Raw genomic sequence first — 20,796 nt, 5'->3', positions numbered from 1 at the left:
GTGTAGTAATATGCTCACAAAAGCAAGAAAACCTAAAAATACAAGCATGAATATAATGTCTTAAGTTTAGTTTTTTTTTTATCAAGTAAAAAAAACTTTTTTTTTTTTTTTTTTTTTTTTTTTAAAGCTTTCCTTTACTTTTTATTTTGAGACATTCCACTGGAAATTGTAAATGATGTGCATTACACAGACCTAGAACAATCAGTTTCTTAAAAAAAAAAAAAAAAAAAAAATCCAAATGCAGCAGACATGATTTCATCTAGATCAAAAAATGCTTTATTCATTTGTATTGTACTCTGAAAAATGAAAAATCATTACACATTACAAAATAAAAATATTTTGGTGCTGGTTCTCTTCTCCATGAGGATAGTAAAAAGAAGTATCGGTGCACAACAAGATCAGCTGGAGCTTCTGTATTCTAGAGCATCACTTAGAAAGAAAAGACAAAAAAAAAAAAAACATTTGAATCCTCCAGAATATTCGGTCTCAGCTGACTTGTCGTTAATTAGCTGCCCTGCCTGACAACGGCACACAGACAGGCGAAGATGTACACCAACGACAAATCCATATTTTGTGTATTTTGTTGTTTTTTTGCTGGTTTTTAAGAAATAAGTGGCTTAAAGGTAAATTTTTTTTTTTATCAAAAAAGGAAAAAAATCTTAAGCGCTCAGAGAGATCATCTCTCATCGGAGATGATACATTTTTTCCTGGCTGAGAAAAAGAAAACGAAGAGTCACCAGTAATAAACTTACGACTTACAAATATAAATCAGTTTTCTTTCGTATGTCAATATGAACATAAAACAAACATCGAAAAGGGTCAGATATACCAGAAAAAAGAACAAAAATCTAAGCGGAGGAGAAGTTTCGATTTCGGACTAATACGCAAAGTAAGCAACGAGGGTCCTTTGTTTTTGTTTTGTTTTTTGTAACCGCGGGAGGTAGGACCGGGAGTATGATTTTTTTTTTTTTTTTGTATGAAGAGCACAAAAACGAAAAGAAAAAAAGGGGGGGGGGGGGGGGGGGCACCCTGCACTTTTTGATTATGAGCGTTTCTGCCTCTTGGAATGTCGCTGGCTGACTGAGTCCTCGTCGCTGCTAGGCTCCGCCGCCCTCCTCCCTGATCGCCTCAAGCCAGTTCTCCTGTTCTCGCGGTCGCTGTCGCTGTCCTGTTCGCGGTAGTCCTTGCGCTTCGTGGTCGCTACTGTCCGCTTGCTCTTCCTCTTGCTCGTGTCTTCGTCTTCTTCCTCGCCGTCGCTCTCGCTCTCCGCTTGTTTGCGCTGTCGGCCGTTGCTCCGTGACGACCGGCTGCTAGCGCGATCCTCCTGCCGTTTTTTGGGCGCCGCTTTGCTCTGCTTCCCATTCTGCATTTTTTTCCTTCCTTTCTGTTCTTCCTCATGTTCGTCATCATCATTGTCATCATCATCATCATCATCATCATCTTCCTCCTCCTCTTCTTCCTCATTTTCTTCTTCTTCCTCCTCTTCATCCTCGTCGTCCTCTTCCTGCTGTGGAGCATTGCGTTTGCGGACCTTGCGGCGGAGGTACGTGACCCCGGGCAGGATCTTGTGCAGCAGGTCGGTGAAGGCCTGCTCAGTGCGGGTGGTGCACTGCAGGACGCTGCTGCCCAGCTGGTTGTACTCCTCTGCGTTGGAGAACACCAGCTTCATGTCCTCGATGAAGTCCTGCACGCCGCGGTACTGCGAGGACTTGAACTTGCTCTGCATAGTGCTGAAGTCCATGGGAGTGCTGATAATGTCTTGATAGTCTTCGGCCTCCTCCGCAGACACCGGCTCTCTGGATGGGAATAAAGAATAGAGTTAAATAAAATGCTTTTAAGAAAAAGTACATATTGTAAATGATTCAGGATGGCATTAAACTGAAAAAGACAGACTCAGAGTGTTCATGACTCACCTGAAGGGCCAGCTGTAACGGAATTTAATCATTTTTAGAAGGATCTCTTCACACTTTTCAAGCTCCTGTGCCTGCTTTTTCTGTCCTGTTCTGGAACTTTGACGCACCTATAAAAAATGCAAATATAAATAAATAAATAAATAAATAAATAAAAAGTCATACAATTCTAACATTAAAAGAGGTTTAATACCAAAAGAGATTGTGGCTAGCCTGAGACTCTATGGGCTTAATGATTTATTTAATTCAGTCTCTGAGCGAACAGGGTCAGCAGAGTTCATAAAATGCTCAAAAATAAACAGATCTACTTACATTCTTACATTACTTACATTCTGTTGTTTACTTGAATTTATTTTATTTTGTTTTACAAAATTAAACCCCTGATGCCTTAAGTCTGTCTCCCATGAGGTATGCGGTCAAATCTGTTTTGTTTATTTACTGGAATTGAAAAAGATGCATCACTGCATCCGTACTACTTGTATGATAAAAGCAGGGTTTCTCACCAGTTCCTCTATGTCTGCCGGGTTGCTGGGAGCAGAGCGAGATTTAGAAGTGGTTTTAGGTGCTGGTTTTGAGGCAGGTTTTGCAGCTGTTTTAGATGAGGTTTTGGCACTGGGAGGAGAGCTCTTCTTGGACCCAGACTTGCTCTGGACTTTGGACTTGGCCTTCTTTCTCGGTCTCACTGTGGAACAAACAAGAATTGCCATCAGACAAGAGTTACAGCATGAGTAAGCAAGACTCTGTGGTACACCACATAAAAAAAAAAAAACTTTGAAAAAAAAAGCTTTGGTAAAAATTAATAAAGCAAAGACGACTCACAGCTGTGCCCTGTGTCCCTGTGTTCATCTTCATCAGAGTCATCCTCATCCGACTCATCTTCTTCTTCCTCCTCTTCTTCCTCCTCCTCAGAGTCTTCATTGTAGTTTCTGTAAAAAAATATATTGCAACACCGTAAGCAAGGCGATATTTTGTAAAATTGTAAAACTGTCAAAGTTTAAAAAAAAAAAAAAATCATTTGCATAAACCTTGACAATACTGTGTTTTAGAAAATAGTATTGTAAAACATTTTTTAATAATGTAACATTAACAGTGACTAAATTGTGTTTACCTCCTTTTTTCTTTTACTGCTTCTATTAAAAGAAACAAATCAGTATTTTTATATTGAGCCCTGGGTGCAGTGCAGGGACTCCAGGATCACACTGTATTACCTGCCACGGGAGGAGCGGCGGGCAGTGGTCGGTTGGCAGGCCGGGCAGAGCCATTCACCCTCCGGTATGCGATACAGGGCCGGTCGCAAACAGAAGAGATGGAAGGCCTTATTGCACTCGTCACACAGAATCAATTTATCATCATCTCCAACTGGAAAATAGAGAGAAAAAAAAAATACATTTATTTTAAAAAGCATGTTTAATTACAAAAAAAGAAAGACAAAAGGTCTATTATCACGGCTTTCGGTTTAGAGTGATCTCAACTCTAAACAGATCAGAGATCGACTTATACACTCAAGCTTAATAAACACTAGTCTTAAATATGTCTTACCTTTCTTCCTGCACACTTTGCAGCGAGCATTCTCTGCAGACATGTCCCACTTAATGCAGGCATCAAGCATACCCAGCAGCACATGCATTCGGGAGAAAGTCTGAGCCTCTCGTATGGCAGTCTTCCACTTCTCAACTGCTGTCGCCACCTAGAGGCAGAAAGATACGTCAAATTAATATTTAGAGTAATGTAATGGGTTCAACAGCAAACAGTTTATTTAGTATTTAAGGCCTTTAAAAAAACACACACACACAAATAAAACAATAAAAATCACCAGTGCAAATATGAAAATCATGTAAAATGAAAATGTGTAAATCATAAGGGGTAGTGTACAAACTCAATCCCTTTATTAATAAGGCTGGAGCGCAAAGCTAGACGAGACAGGGAAGAGTCACTAAGTGAATATGAAGTAGTGCTCTGATTGAAGCACTTTGCTTATGCGCAGATCTATATGGCTGAGTTATGGAATCAACTTCAGTATCAACCCGAATGAAAATGGCAAAATGCCAGATTAAATAATGCGTATTTTAGAACACGAGTGCCCATTACACAAAACGCATACATGTTAGCAGGTCTGTAGATATGCGCGCACACTCACCCTAGCCTCCTCAGCCAGTTTCTTATCCTCATCCACTTCTTCAGTCTTCCCGCTCTCCTCCCCACTCTGCTTCTTCTTTTTCTTCTGTTTGGGAGCCATAAAGCCCTGCAAGAACTTCTTAATCACGCTCTTCTGCAGTGTGATCACACACTCGCCAAAATCCTTCAGCTTCTCCAGGCTTTCCACCTAAATAATCAATCAATCAATTAGTTTCTCTAATCTCAAAAAACACGTACAAATAATTAGTTTGCTTCCTCACAAGCCCCATTTACACATTCCAAAGCAGCTCTGGTTAAGATAAGTTTGAGTTAGTTAGGGTAAATAGCTCACTGACAGACAACATACATTTCCAATCGTAATGCATTGAAATGTCCAAAAGTGAGGCCGTAAAGGTCTAAAAACGTCCCACGCTGCTGCAGAACACAACAGGAAAGTAAAAGTACCTTTGATGTACCTTTATTAGGGACAGTCAATGTGTCCCAAAGTTGCAGGGGGTCCTAATCTAATTAAAAATCAGTACATTACAGTATTGCAAAACTATGCAAATATTGCAATACTAAAATGTATCGATATTGTTTACACCCCTACAAAACAGTGCACACAATGTTGATAGCAAACCCCTGGAAGTCTATAATTGTTTTTGCTAATTGTTAATGTGAAATAAAATCAAAAGTAAACTTAATACTAGAATTGAGGACATTGCTCTATAATAATCAGCACAAAGCCACCGAAGGGCAAAACTACTGGCGTTCCGATCTTAGACATGTATTACACCACCTGTACCACACACACGACCAATTCCCCAGATACTTACCCGCGCCTCAAACTCCGCCGTGTCCTCCATGCAGCCTAGTCCACCCTTCTCCAGGCGAGAGGCCACCTCAATAATATCACTGCGCAGAAATTTAAGGAGCTCCTGGTGGCCGTCACATGCCCGCAGGCCCAGGTTACCCTTCTTACTCATATGAATGGAGTGCATTATGTCCTGGAACCTAAAGTGAGAACCCATTAGTGTCATACACACTCAATGTTTCAGTTCCAATTTAAAAAAAGTGACCTAAATATATAAACAAACAAACAAAGACTCACTTGACTTCCAGCTTGAGTTTTAATTCGCTCTCTCGCACGCCCTGCGAGTGAAGACTTTCTAAAAGCTCCTCCAAGTCTTTCGGAGAGTCACACACAAACCTGAGAAGAATGATACAGGACGAGAATGAGAAAAGAATACAACGCAATAATTTAAAATACAAGACAATATTTAAAATATCTTAACAAAAGGGGGAAAAAAATAGCCAATATTTCATATTTCATAAATTCCATACCAGAGATTCTGGCCCTGCTTCGGCACAGTGGACTCTATGTAGTTCTCAGGAGCTGACATCCACCGCTGGCCGTTCTCATTAGTGGCACTGGCAATGCTTCCCTCATCATCTTTGTCTACATCTTTGTATAAAAAAAAAATAATAATAAATAAATAAATAACACTAGCAACATGTGTAAAATGGTGTAAAAAAAACTGCCACAAAAATAAAGAGCAACTTATTTAGTGCATGCAACTGCAAACAAACAAAAGTAAATACTGATTTTTTCAAAGATTTTAGGTGGAATTTGTCCCTCTCTTTATTATATAAAAAGGGTGTCCTTACCTTCTGCATCCTCTTCTTTCTTGATCTCTTCCTCATTTTCCTCTTCCTCCTCCTCCTTAGGTGCTTCAGGCTGGGGAGGAAGAGTGAAGCTGTAATCGATGCTCTCGTGTACCCAGCCTTTCTCTATATACAGCCCAGGAACCACATCAGAGAACAGCCAGTACCTAAACACACACACAAAATCAACATCAGCAAACGTTCTGTATAAAACAGCAATAGCAATGTAATACATAACGTAATTTGACAGTAGACGTGCTGTGATATAAATACTGCACATAAGCACATCGTGATAATGCTGAAATTATTTATTGTGCAGCCCTAACTTTAAATAAATTGTGGTCATACCGGTTGTGGTTGCGGTCAGTGCCTAGGGGCGTTCTCCTCATCACCAGCTTGGCTTTAGCAATGCCTTCCTGGAAGGCTTTCTCTGCTGCAACCTTCTGCTTCCGCAGTCGCTCTTCCTCAGCCTCCTTCTCCATGCGCTCTATAACCAGATACATCACAGTATTATTGCACATTCATAAAGTCTTTTACTCACAGATTACATCCACAACACTGAACTACTATTTAAAATGACTATTTTTAGCAGTCAACTTTTGTTTTTCCTCAAGCTCATGTGATTCACATAAATGTACAAAACAATGGTGTTGATGCCCATTTGCTTATTTTTTTGTTTACACTGTCAACTCTGCAGTTCTGCTTTGGGTAATGCCTGTGATTGACAGACAACATGACTGAGTGAAGTCTGTAGGCAGAATGCCCTTCACATAAGGGCTAGTTGTCAGTGTTTGTGTGCATGGTTTCTCTAAAACTATTGCATATAACTTTTGCATTGTATTCTGTATAATTAGTCCTGATAGTTTTGGTTTCACACTGCAGTTTAGTTGCCTGGAACAGGACGTAGTGAAGTCTCCCTATATTTCACACTGATTAGTTTGTAGAATGAGCAGAATAAGTGTAAGAGATTCACCCTGGATTTATTTATGTTTATGTAAGGGTTAATCTACAGTTAAAGTAGATACAAGAATCACCAGTATAATCTGCTGTATGACACGTCTGCATGCCAAGGGGGTCAGATTTTGGCAAAACATCACGTTTATTGTTAAATCTGGGATTTTTTCCCCCTTTTAGTATGAATGAGTTTGGATCAAAACAAATAGGTGTGAAAATTTAACTCACCCTTATTCTGTCGCTCCTGTTCCTCCTTTTCCTTCTTGGCCTGCATGGACATCAGCCTGCGGCTCTTCACCGTGCTGATCATGTCCTCCGGCTCTTGAGAGGCCTTCACCTGCTCCTTCTTGGTGTTCCCCTCCTTCTTCTTCTCTGCCTTGGCTCCCGCTTCCTCTGCCTTGGGGGCGATGCATCCTGACGCAATCATTTGCTCCTTGAGCTTCTGTTTCTCAGCCTTCCGCCGGATGTTGGCCTCCTTGAGCGTGGCGAGACGTTCCCTCCAGAGCCCGGCTGCACGCTGCTGCATGTCTTCCACATGGTCCTCCACTGAGTAGGTCATGAGTATGCGATGGCAGAGTGCCACCAGCAGGCTCACCTTCTCTTGTGGGGTGAGCTCAAACACCTCAGCTGTCTCAAGGCGTTCCAGAAACTCGCTGCTGACCACATCGTCGTAGCTGCCACCTCCGGACCACTCATCTGAGCTGTGGGAGCTTTCGTCGCATTGAGCGTCCGACGGCCTCAGGCACAGGCGCACCAGTTCTGACACAGAGTGCATGGTCAGCGGGATCTCAGAGAGAGGCATGTCTAGTTCACTGTAGGCTTCTGCCAGCTCGTCCTGAAGCAGCGTCTGGAGGAGCACCACCAGGACACGGTTCAGGTAGTTGAAGCCACCCTTGTCTGAGGCCAGTGCCTCAACTAAGGCCTGAGCTGTGATTGGGTACTGGTCATCAGGCATGAGAAGATCAGAATAGCAGCTGAGGAAGTCCGTCACCATTGCTATGTCACCGAACAGTGCATTGGGCAGGCCCTCGGGCATGTCCACCAATCGGAAAGCAGGCAGGCTCTTGCCCTCAATCTCCTGATCTTCGTAGCGTCGCTGCTGCTCACGCCGAAGCAGCATCTCCTTCTCGCGTCGCTCTTTAGCCTTCTCACGCAGCTTTGCTTTCAGTTCTGCTCGCTTCTTTTTTAATACCTCCTGCTTTTCCTCTTCACTCATAAGTGCCCACCGTCGTTTCTCCTCCAGGCGCTCCCAGCGCTTCTGGACTATCTCCTTCAGCTCCTCTGGGAGGCGTCCACGGTCCTCTGGCGTCAGAGTCTTTGCCGCCCTGGACACCAGTGCAGACAGAGCGTTCTTCTTGTCCTCCTTGCCCTTGTTCTCCTTATAAAAGCGGAGAAGGTGCAGAGCCATGGGTGGCAGAGGTTTGCCCAGTTTCGGGGTGCCAAGCCCTGTGCTCCGTGCTCTCTTTTTGGGGCTGTCTTTAGCAGAGGGACTTTTTGCCAGATCGAGCAGTGTCATCTGCTTCATCCTGGGTTTCTTGGGGCCTTTTTCATCTTTTTTAGATCCTTTCTGGCTGTTCGGTGGCCTCCCTGCACCGCTCTTGCGCCCCCTCTTGGGATCGACAAACTTCTTGCCGTCTGATTTTCTAGGCGTGCCTGAATTTTTCATCTTCAGTGGAGAGCCATTTACTTTCTTTACCTGCAAACATATTAAAACACACAAAATATATAATGTAGTGTAGTGAAGTAGTGTAGCGATGCTTTTTAAATATGAATATTGTAAATGTGCAGAGTAACTGAGTTTAACAGAGAACTTTAATGGTGGAAATAAATACTAGTGTAGCTGCATATATTGTTCTTGACCTCAACATTGTTTCAGGGCGGGCAATATAAAAATAATAAAATCCTAATACACTTCAAATAGGAGAAACTCTCAATTACAAAGTAAACTTGATCAGAACTGGGACGGTTGGAAAAAAACCTTGACAATAGCTCCGGAGGTTTTGATTTATTTACTAGAGGGACAGCCAAACAAAACCTGATACCTGCATGTTTGCCCACAGTGTTGGGCTGAGGGGCATGTTCTGAGAGTCTCTCTTTTTCCTCCTCTTTTTCTCCTTCTCTCCTTTCTCCTCTGTCTCGGTTCCTGATTCAGAGGTCTTCAGTTTCTTGCTGAGTCTCCCCTCTGGAGAGCTGAGGCTCTTTCTCTTTGTAGAAGGATTTTCTGCCAGAAACTACACAAATAAAAACAGTATTATTTTAATGTTTATTTACTGAGTTGTGCAGTAACAATGCAGTGTTATATACAGGTGTTACATACACCCTCTAGCACCTCAAATTCTGATTAGAATTAGTGAAATCATTTGTTCAGCTTTTTAACAAAAGGCAATGTTGAAGGCTTTTGCTATAATGTAAAAATAACCCTTGCATTTTTTCACTGATTTCTTACTATTACTGATTTCTATAGAGCTGCTTTTTTGACAATATCAGTTGTAAAAAAGCACTATTAAAATACACTGAATTAGATTTAAACTTTGGAGTAAAAGCAGTGCACTGTACCTTATGTGGGTCTAAGAGGAAGTCGCTGAATTTGCTGGGTAGGTTGTATTTTTTCACCAGTTCATCCTCCACCACCCAGGGAGCACTCTCTCCCATGCCAAGCCTCAAAGCGTAGTGTCTGATGAAGTAGCGCATTATCTCTTTATTAGGAGGTCTCTCGGTTCTGAACAGGCTGTCAGCTGGAACGTCACTGATCACCTTGTCCTCGTTGACAAGCTTTACGTCGTATTTGTGAGGCAGAAATTTTGGCATGGCCCACTTTTTCTTTTCCTCCTTCATACTGGTGGGAAGCTTTCTGGGAGAGCGTCGTGCCCGATCACCTAAGTTAAATAAAAAATAAATACTTTTAGCAAAAATAAACATTCCTTTATAGCAAATAAATTCCAAAGCTATCCAGAATGTAAATGTCTGTTTGGTTTTGAATAAGATGACTGAGATTGCAGCATCTTACTAAGACTCTCTCGTTTGTTGTCCTCCTCTTTCGGTTGCTCCTTCTTCTGGTTCTCCTGGCTGGCATTCTCTTTGTCACTGGAGGGGGAATCACACGCTCCCTCCATCTTTTTCTCTGCCTGCTCCTCTTGAGCATTTTCCAGTGGGTGTATCTTCACCACAGTCACCCGCATACTTTTATCCTTACCAACCTGAAAACAACAGAAGCACAACACAGATATAAGAGGGGTGGAAAAAAAACTTCCATATGATTAAGACTATAATAGTAATGCCAATACACTGTTTGTGCAGTGTTACATATGCACTGGTGCTAAGATTTGATTAACAGCTAAATATTTAGGCTACTCAGAGGATCTGTCTACAATGTGAATAAAGTTGCAATCTGAACCTCCTGAATCTGAACTCATGTTTGTGACATATTATGCTTGTTTTTTGTTTCTATTTGAATAATAATAATAATAATAATAATAATAATAATAATAATAACACTGTTATTACTGTTAATACTGTTCATCTATTTGTTTTCCCTCATGCAAATAAAGCAAACACTGCTTTCTGTTACCATTTTGAATACAAAAAGGGATTCAGCAAGTATAGAGTTAGGGTTGAGTCATATCGTATTGTACACCAAATATCATAGTCAAATCATTATCGCAAAACAACACTAAACTATGGTATCTGATATTTGTTTTAGGTCCATATGGGCCATCAACTATTTTTGCTATTTGTAAATTCACCAATTAAATAATATCTACTAAAGACTCATTTTACTCAAATCCTGAATAAATGGACTGCATCACTGGTATCATGACACGTTGGCTGATTGACTTTGGTTACAATCTGGAAAATGTATTCCAAATTAAAAATCAATTTAGTTTCAATTAGTGTTGTGCCACATCAGATCATATGCAAGATCACCAAAAAACTTTGATATTTATTTAGCTGCAGAAGTGTATTTTTGAAACATTGTTTTTTATTTGTTAATTATATGTTTTGTCATATAGGCAAAAATATCGTATCACAAAAATATCCTGCATGGTGGTATTATTTTACGGCCATATCACCTACCCCACATCTATACTAAAAATAAAATAACACCAAATAAAACTAAAATGAAAATAAGGGTCCTAAAAACCTTGGAATTTCTTTTAAATAATTACAGGAAATTGTCACATTTATGGCAGCATTCCATCCTCCAATTAAAACACTTACCAGGAAGTCACACTCCTCCCCAACAGCATACTTGGTGAGGATCTCCACCCAGACCTGATCCACCAACTTGTCCAAGGACACGGTGTTATGGTGCACAATCTCCAGAACTGGCTTCTCAAACCACACAGGGTATTCCTCCTGTAGCCTGTGAACAGAAAAGACAACCACAAAAGTGTTTCAGGCATGATTAAATAAACTGTTGAATAACTTCAAAGAAATGGCAGCATTTATTTAAATATTTATTTATTCATGCCTTCCTAGTCTGAGTCACTAGCCTGTAGATCTGCTATGTGAAAGAACGAGAAACAGATCTTCAAACAGACTCATTTCCAGCATAACGTCAGAACCCTGTAAATGTTTCAGCAAATCCAAGACTTAATGAGACCAAGCCATGAAAGCAAGCAGAGGGAAGTTGTTATGGAAACCAAATAAAAATGGATACAGACACTTTGAAGTAGAGTGCGTGTGATGTGTGTTCTTCACTTCAGCCACTAGAGGGAGCTAGCCATGTGTGTCTAAATAAAAAAAATAAAAAAATAAATCCAAGAGCAACCAGTCTGTATGAATGTGCAATGTTTCACTTGCTATCTCTTACACACAGTCACCGTGCATACATCTATCATACAGCGATAGCCTGATGACACTACATGAGCGACGTCTGCTGAATTCCAGAACAAGCTTAATCCGCACACAGTGTCAGTAGATCAGACATGGTACTGACAGTACAGCCAATGACGGAGTGGAGGTGAAGTCGTGTGACATTAACAACAGTGACATTAGAGGCTGCAAGATCTCTGTTGATCCTTCAGCTTTTCATAACAGCAACATTCAACACACCGGGGCCTTGACACATGAAGGCAGATGGACAGAAACAAAAGACAGAACATAGATAACTACAGAAAGAAAGGCCTGCTCCTAAACTACACTTAACCTTATCAAAAAATATTATATTCTCTGTGCCTAAAAATCTCTGATTATGTATTCTGAATGATGTCAGGTTTAATACTGAATACATTTCTTCTTCTTCAAAAAAGAAATGCTGTTAAGTAAAAAGTTCATAAACTTTCAAACCAATACATTTTATGTTTTTTTTAGGACTTTTCCATGACCATGTGATCTTTACAAAATCTCTGAAGACATGGATAATAAAACTAAAAATCCATGTCAACTTTTCATTATTTTTGCTTTTTATGATGGCACCAAAATAAAATACAAAAATCTTTTTTTTTTGGTCATAGAGGCTTTTTATTAGTGTTGAAAATTGAAAGAGCTCATCCTGTGCTGCTGAATGATCACAAATTTACTAGCTGCATAACATTTCTGCAATCATTGTGTCTATGCCTTATATTTGCCTGAGTGAAGCAAGACAACCCTAAATCAGTATTTTCCACTCACACAATTTAAATATAGTTATAGTTTAGCTGGAACTCCAATCTGAGTAGAACTCTACGCAGAAAGCTAGCTAATGCAGTGACATTATGAATTTGCCAAAAACTATTTTTTTTTTTTTTTTTAAACAAAATCACTTTTCTTAGTTGATAAACAAAGATTTGTAGAGCACATTTCCATGACTTTTCCTAAACTTATCCAGCACTGGAAACTGATATATTCAAAATCTATGACTTTTTCAGGTTTTTCATGAATATACAAACCCTGGTAAAAGTATTTGAACTGTAAATATACACAAATATAGCCTTTTTGTTCAAAATGCCTGTTTAATTAAATGCAAATACTCTGACAGCATGTTTGTAACTTAATATGCATGTTTTTTATTTTATTAATAATAATAATAATAATAATAATAATAATAATAATAATAATAAGCCCTCTACAATAATAAAAATACATTTAAAAGTAACACATGCACAGTCCAGATCAGGCAGGCGATGCACATAGTATTTAGTGTGTGGTTTAATTAAGGTGGTTTTGGTCACGTCAATACACACCCCTCCTCTCACACAATCCTCTTCTCACACATTTTATAGATTTATTGATTATGTAACATACTATTGGGCACGGGTACAGATCACAACAGATGTGTACCTTGCCCAAGCCCATCTGAACCGTTGGACTCACACATACCAGGCTCTGAGTGAAAAACATGTTCGTCCATAGACTCCACAGCCTCAGATTTAACAATAGAGTTCAGCACTTCCTAGCTTTTACTCATTGATTTGATCTTTTATTCATTCGTGGTTTCTTACTTACAGCTCAGTGACCTCCTGCTCCTCTTCCCAGGCCTCCTTGTGAGTGAGCTGGCTGCTGCCAGTGCTTTTGCACGTCCATATCCGCTCACTGTATCTCTCCAATCGGGCCTCATATTCTCTGAACAGCAGTGTTAAGAACAAATGGTAAAAACACACATCTCAACTACAAAAAATGATAATCTCAAACAGCGGCTGCCAGTAAACACCTAATGCACACAGGTTACATCAGGCAAGACAAACTACATATGTCAACAACACTAATTATTATATGTGTTTATATATGAACTACAGCTGAGGCCAATGATTCTGGCCACTGAAACAGGGTCTGTGTCCCAAACCAAAAAATATCACATTAAATAGTGTGTTAGAAACTGTGAATCACCCTTAGAAATGTTCATTAATGTAGAGAGTAAAGTGTAGAGTGATTTGAGTCAAAGTATAGATTTCTTTTAAGACTGATTAGCGCTACAACTGCAATACATGAAAGTTTTAGTTTCCATGAAACCTAAGCCTTCCAAAAGCACTCAGGATCAGAACGGGGAGGGGCAAACTGGTCACTGTACTAAGTGAAGCCTCAGGTGGAGCTCCACTTCCTGGGTCCTCTGAGAGAGAGTCCTCATTCATAATTAAAGAGAGTCAGTTTGTAGCTGAAGAAGAATTCAATAATTAAAAGATGTAGCATCAGGGACTTCTCCAACATCCCAGAACATTTCTCTATATGATTTAGCGGAATATGGACTGCTTTACCAAAAACGAGACAAAACTAGTGATGCACCAAAATTAAAGATTTGGCCCAAAAAAATTGTTCAAAGTCCAAGTATTTTTTTTTTACAAGTTTTTACTAATTTAGCCACTTTTCCACCATAGCATGTACTAAATAGTTTAAACATATTTTTGTCTTGCTTTCCAAAGTAAAAGGAACCACAAAAATATAAATACTAACATTAAATATTTTGATATTTAATTGATATTTTGAAAACCCTGAAAAGGACTTTTAATTTGAAAAGAGAGGGTGAAGACACTGCAGGTGGCCTGGGATGGTTTAGCTGCTCTGCATGTCTCATGTCTCGGCTGGGCTGAAGCAGTTTAGCAACAATTGCTTACAGTTGGGATAAAGTATGTAATGCTGCAGTCCTGTAAACTAACTGTGGCGTCTTTTTGGTTCAATTTGTTTGTCACATGGACTACATCAAAGTTTCTCCACTGATGAAAATAATCCTAATGTTAAAGTAAACACTGCAATATAAACCAAAATAATTAATACAGCTCTCTTTAAACTATTCAATATTTTCACTTATTTTTTTTATATTTTTTTTGCTTTTTTCAGGCAAATATTTCAATTGCCAAATATTTGAAAGCACCCCTACAAAAACTGTGTAGACAAAAAAACAAAATATATGTTAACAGTATATTTGATTTAGTTTGACAGTAAAAGAACTTCAGCTTGCTGCTCTTCATGCTCATGCCAGCAAACACATGATAATAAAAAGCACGGGGAATCCCAAAACACTGTTTCACTTAAACACACAGTGAGCGGCCAGAAATCAGCTAAAGGCTCTACCCGAGGAAGATCCCCGTTTTACCTTAATACACGTACATATGTTATCTTCATAAAGAAAAGTGGTGTGACTGGTTACATGAGTCAACACTTGCACAATTGACTGTTTCTACCAAAATTAAGGGTATAAAAAAATTGGTTATACTGCATTTGTTGAAGTTAATGTGTCTTTTGTCTACATAAGACCTTTTACTAGATTCTGAAGCACTATTGTGAGGAACTGCTTGCATTCAATAGCAACTGGTAGAGTCACTCCAAGTCAAAATATTGGTAGGAGCACTGTTGTTCCAGAGAACACAGTTCCACAGCTTAATAAAAGATGGTTTATTCCACTCTAGTATTTTAATTAGTTTCACTAGATCTATTGTTTTATTTAACCTGATTATACATATTTTTTTGTATTTTAAGCTGTGATCAGTCTATGTTAGGACAGTTAGCTAAACAAATGCAAAACCCAAAAAATGTGAAAAATTACTTATAAGACGTGCTTATTTAGGATACATTTATATCCAGTAATTATTGGATATTGACATTAGCCCAGAATTTATATGTACAGGTGCTGGTCAACGAATTAGAATAATTTGAAATAGTGCAATCATGAAATTCTTTGAATGCATTTTTTGTGCAGAAAGCAAATCAGGTGTTCACCGCACCTGTCCTACTCGTTAGACTAATCACAGAACTCGTTACCTGGAAAAAAATTTGCTCAGCTGAGCTTTCCGAAAGGCCCATTTAGGCCATTTAACTGCGACACTGTTGTTTTATTGAATTAGAATAATGGAGAAACCGTTTCATTGAATTAGAATAATTTTTATTATAATTACAATCATCACTTTCTCAGTATTTTGTGGCTGCCCCCTTGGCTTGTATGACTGCCTGAAGTCTCCGCGGCATCGATTTGACCAGCTTGTCGCAAGTTTCCGCACTCACAGCTTCCCAGGCAGTGGCGATGTTCTGCTTCAGTTGGTCCAGCGTAGTAGGCTTTCTGTCACGAATTTTCCGCTTGACGATGGCCCAAAGGTTTTCAATGACATTGAGGTCAGGCGAGTTGGCCGGCCATGCCAAAACTTCAAGCTGTTTTTTAGTGAACCAATCTTTGGTCGACTTTGCCGCATGAGCCGGTGCAAGATCCTGTTGAAATATGAAGTCTTCTTCGCCAAACTGTTCCTCAACAGTCGGAATCAGGAACGTTTCCAGGACATCTTGATATACGGCAGCATTGACAGTCTTCTTGAGGAAGCAGAGTTTCCCTACACCTCGAGCGGACATGCATCCCCAGACCATAACACTCTGGGGAAACTTGACGGATCTTTTCACGCACTCGTGGTTGTAGGTTTCGCCACCACGACGCCAGACACAAGGACCTTGGTCACCAAAGGAGATGCAGAAGCGTGATTCGTCACTGAAGACCACTTTCTGCCAGTCTTCAGCAGTCCACTCGCCGTGTTCTTTGGCCCACTTCAGCCGTTTCTCCATTTGTTTCTTGTTCAGCATCGGTTTTACTGCTGGAACGCGAGATTTGAAGCCGAGTTCGCGCAGACGACGGTAAGTGGTTGATCTGGAGACGTCAGCGCCGGTCTGCTTGTTCCACAAGTCGGTGAGCTCGGAAGTGGACTTGAACCGGTTGCTGACTGCGATCTTTCTCAGCTGCTTGTTGTCGCGAGCAGAAGTTTTTCGGACGCCGGAACAGTTGGTGCGCTTGCTGCAGTTTTTCTTGAGAGCTTTGCAGATGGAAGACTGGCTGATGCCGAGCTGCTCAGCAATTTTAGTTTGGGTCAAGCCTTGTTGGCGAAGGGCTTGAATTTGAGCCACTATTCCGGTTGAGAGGTCGCGCTGCTTACCCATGATTGATTTTACAACTTAGAAATTCTACTCAACCCTGACTTTATACTGCACAGTGAACACTCTTCACAGAAAACAAAAATTCGAGCATTTATTCTAATTCAATGAAACAGTTTCTCCATTATTCTAATTCAATAAAACAACAGTGTCACAGTTAAATGGCCTAAATGGGCCTTTTGGAAAGCTCAGCTGAGCAAATTTTTTTCCAGGTAACGAGTTCTGTGATTAGTCTAACGAGTAGGACAGGTGCAGTGAACACCTGATTTGCTTTCTGCACAAAAAATGCATTCAAAGAATTTCATGATTGCACTATTTCAAATTATTCTAATTCGTTGACCAGCACCTGTATATTACGTTAAAGCAAGTTTTTTTGCAGCCTACGCATATTTATTTATGGACTGTGTGAACTGTAACTGTGCTGCAGAGCTCGGCAATGACATTTTATGTTAATATATTGTGACACATTTTCACGTGACATATTGACAATATCCTTTCTAGCATGTCGAGGATATCATCAGTGCCTGAACAACCCTGACCCAACTATACATTTTCAGTCAGGAAAATCTTAAGAATCTGCTACTATTAATGCATTTTGTCTGCATGAGAAACATTGCAATAAATACTGTGTATCGTGAAATTGTCTTTAAATATCGTTATACAATATTTTTACCATCCAATTGTATTTTTTGTTACTAGATGAGACATTTCCTGCTGGATCAATAAACTAGGTATCTATCCATAGATTTATACAATTAATTCGATGCAACAAAAATGGCTAGTTAATCTCCTTCATGTGTTTGTTTCATCACTGATGTTGTAAGAACATGTGGGTCTAAATAATTTAAATAAAAAAGGAACTAGCTTAGAGTGTATGAGAGTAAAAGAGTAAGCGTGTGCGCGCGTGCGCGTTAGCCGGGGAGCCCCACAGGTTCGGGTCATGGCAGACCGGCGTGTGACGCGCGTTAGCACGGAGCGCCGCGGCCGCTAGCTCGTTGACACTGGCCCGCTAACTCGCCCAAAACGGAACCGCAGGAGCGGCAGTACCTGACCCCGCCGGGCCTGAGCCCCGCCTGCAGGATCATTACCTCCATAATCCCTCTAAACACCCGACCTCCTGAAATAATGCCAGCTCTCGGTGTCATTAGCGTCTTAGCCGGTGTGCTGCCGAGTTCTACTACCCATCAACGTGTGCTACTTAGCGGCCCTGCGCATGCGCGGAGAGCATACGTAATGTTTTCAAGTGTCCTTACTAATACTTCTGTTTCTCCAAGTGTGTTGTACAATCTGAGCTCAATGTTACAGTTTAAATAGGACAAAAATGTCCACAGGAAACCACATATTTCATTTTCACACCAATTACCTAACGTTAAAACGGACACAAATAATTACGTGATATATAAAATATTTTGTTTCTGCTGTAAGATTAAGATTTGTGATATTGTGCTTTCTATGGCAAATATTCTGCGTTCTATAGCGTAAATTTACACGTCCAGACTTTTTTCGTTTTTACTTGTACCAGATCTCTGCAATTAAGCTTTTACTTGTAGAAACTCCTATTTCACGTATCAGTTATACATTTTTAATAGTACTAATTTGAGATCTTCAGATCTATTTATTTTTATCTAATCGACCTTACAGTGTAGCCAGATATTTAAAATAACATTGCATAATAGTAAAAGTAGTGATTGTTTTTTATACATTTGTAGATCTGATATTCTACTACTAAAGATTTCATTTTTGTTTGAGATTTTACGAAGTTAAGGCTTGCCATAGATATAGTTAATAATGCTTTCTGCTTATCGACACATGGCCACTTAACAGACTGCTTTAACTAACAGATAAATGTATATATACACTATGGCAGGTAACACGCTTTGACGTTGATGGCACAATCCGGCACAACACCGGTTAGCTTAGCCGAGACAGCTTCACTCAGTTTAAGCTAGGTTAAGTAACGCTGCTAAGCAGTGAAACAAACAAATAAACAAGGGCAGTAAAAATAAACACAGCGCGGTCTGATTATATTATCAGCTTTCTGGTCATATTTATGGTCCTCCCTGGCGTGCTGCCCGCTCCTCCGTGCGGAGAGCCGGGGGGCGGCGGGCTAGGTAGAGCGCTCTGACCGCAGAAAGGATACTCTTTGTTCCTGAAGGCCTCCTTAGTGTGCTCGATGATGTAGACCTCCTCGCCGGGGCCCGCCGGCTCGGCCAGCGGCTTCACCAGCGGGTAGGGTTTCCGGCCCAGCAGCGGTGCCATCGCTCGCTTACAGACGGCGGAGGATCAGTCCGAACTCCTTCTAGCGCTGAATCTCGGCTTAAACAACACGAACCCGACCATTAGCCGCTGCGTAACTCCTGCTGAATCAAGCGGGACCGCAAAGCGCCTGTCCCCGCGTTTCCACCGCCGACATTCAAAGCGGAGCTAGCATCAGGCTAAGCTAGGTTAGGCTAGGCTACGCTAGCTGCTGTTGCTGCAGCTTCTAGGAGAAAAACAATAGCTAGCTGGAGTTCGGGGTTAGAAGAAGCCGCTTTACCGCCAGACACCGATTAAACAAGCCCGCTGCAGCATATCCAGCGGGCCGCTTCAACGCGTCCAGCCCTGTGGAGGTAAAGAAGCAAGCGGTTTTCAGCAGACCCTCCTCCTGTGGAGGGGAAACTCCTGAAGCCGGGCTGCTGAGACACAGAGACTCGCGGGAAAACAGAGGAGCCGTCCGGGGGCGTATGGCGCGCTTTCTGAGCCGTCCGCCGTCCCACAATGCCTCCTGGCCGCCTTCCCGCAGATGACGAACGCTGAGCTAGTTATCTAACTACTTTTACTCCGCTCTGTAAAGACCCGCGCCGCGCTCCGGTCCGCGAACAGACGGAATTCCCGTCCAAGAACAAATAAGTCTGGTTGAAAAATGGCGGGAGAGCTACTCCACCGGCAACATTCCGCTCGACCCCAAAAACTCCGTTACCCCGGCAGCAAGCGGCGTCGTGTCGCTCCGGTCCGCCCACCCCCCATACCCATTGGCTAATCAAATACCGCGCCCGGAGCGGAGGGATCCCATTGGTTCGCCTAGCTGTCTATCACACCACCGTCTATGCCTTGACTAGTCGGATATGTGTTTTAGATCGCAACATCATACTCTTAAACCTGAATCTAAGTTTATCTTTAATTATTTTACATTTTGTAAATAACCATACTTATAAGTTAGATTTTATTTATTTAATTATCTTAACCTATAAGAGTCCACACCAATTTCTAAATATTTATACCAAATTCAAAATTGAATCAGCCAAATTCAGTGAGCAGCTCATTCATGGTTGATGTTTTTTTGTGGGCACATGGCTGTAAACATTGTAATATTGTATAATCCTGATAAATAACACATCAATTATTTGATAAATAACACATCAGTTATTTCATAGCTTGTATTTTGTGCTAGTAATTATATCAGAACTAGTTATATTTTATGCAAAACATTTAATTTAAGTATTTGAATTGTTAAAGTATTTGGAACAGACCTGTTAAAGCAAAAATACACTTTTAATAGGAGCTTTATATCATTAGCTTTAATAGTTTTATCTTCAGCACTTCTACGCTCAGATGAACAAACACATGAACAAAGTCACAAACGGTCCTGTAATGCTGTCAGAATATGTAGTTTATGTTCAGCAGTATACATTTTTGTTTCATGTATCAGTTCTAATTTTCCGTTTAACCCTTAAAAAGTTACACCGGCAACAAGCAACTAGCGTCTATTAGGTCCGCCCACCACCAGATCTTATTGGCTACCCAAATACCGCGCCCGCAATGTAGGGATCTCATTGGCTCTCTTGGCTGTCTATCACTCTTGACCGGAAGAAAAACGCATTGCAATACATTGCAACATCGTAATCTGACAGCTGGTATCTTAGGTATTATATAAGTATGTATTATATACATTTATGACAATATACATACATATACATTATGTACATTAATGACAATATCTTTTATAATGATAATAGTAAATAATTATATCTGTAAGTAGTAAAGTGTACGAAAAAAGAGAGATATGTCAATGGTAACATACTATTCAATGACTATTCAGAAATCCATTAAGGATATGTAGTCCAATATGGCTAGTCAACGCCGCTTCTAGATATGATTGACACAAGGCCTCTCTATTCCGCACAGTAAAAGTTTGGTACCACTTTAAAATAAGACTACATTTATAAAGGGTTTATAAATGGTTTCCAATTAGTTGATTAAAGGTTAATATTTTGGTTGTAAATGCCTTACAATTAATTAATAATCAGTTATAACACATGCGTAGAAAGGGCAACAATAACCTGTTGTTTGC

General features: G+C 40.5%; 1 protein-coding gene across 1 annotated transcript; it reads right to left on the bottom strand.

Moving 5' to 3' along the window:
- Window positions 1–253: 253 nt before the first annotated feature.
- Window positions 254–19,451, bottom strand: baz1b (bromodomain adjacent to zinc finger domain, 1B). Its single transcript, XM_007235625.4, has 19 exons — window positions 18,607–19,451; window positions 13,071–13,187; window positions 10,863–11,007; window positions 9,652–9,841; window positions 9,201–9,520; window positions 8,687–8,875; window positions 6,873–8,340; window positions 6,039–6,177; window positions 5,694–5,857; window positions 5,370–5,490; window positions 5,137–5,235; window positions 4,862–5,039; window positions 4,048–4,233; window positions 3,450–3,597; window positions 3,119–3,269; window positions 2,730–2,836; window positions 2,414–2,592; window positions 1,914–2,020; window positions 254–1,796 (listed from the first exon to the last, which is right to left on the bottom strand). The coding sequence occupies exons 1-19, from the start codon at window positions 18,723–18,725 to the stop codon at window positions 1,043–1,045; spliced, it is 4,881 nt and encodes a 1,626-aa protein (XP_007235687.3). The 5' UTR covers window positions 18,726–19,451; the 3' UTR covers window positions 254–1,042.
- Between the last annotated feature and the right edge of the window lie 1,345 nt (window positions 19,452–20,796).

The sequence above is a fragment of the Astyanax mexicanus genome, chromosome 9 (assembly GCF_023375975.1).
Source record: "Astyanax mexicanus isolate ESR-SI-001 chromosome 9, AstMex3_surface, whole genome shotgun sequence".
NCBI lineage: Eukaryota > Metazoa > Chordata > Actinopteri > Characiformes > Acestrorhamphidae > Astyanax > Astyanax mexicanus.
Note: the sequence above shows the minus strand (reverse complement) of the source record. Positions and strands in the feature narration are given on the sequence as shown.

Bases quoted from the DNA above. Each gene is read 5' to 3' on its own strand.
- baz1b (XM_007235625.4), bottom strand. From the start codon at position 18,725: ATGGCACCGCTGCTGGGCCGGAAACCCTACCCGCTGGTGAAGCCGCTG. The intron at 9,842-10,862 runs GTAAGTGTTTTA...TGTTGTTTTCAG, and splicing joins GGGAGGAGTGTGACTTCCTG to GTTGGTAAGGATAAAAGTAT. The intron at 8,876-9,200 runs GTACAGTGCACT...TTATTTGTGTAG, and splicing joins TCCTCTTAGACCCACATAAG to TTTCTGGCAGAAAATCCTTC.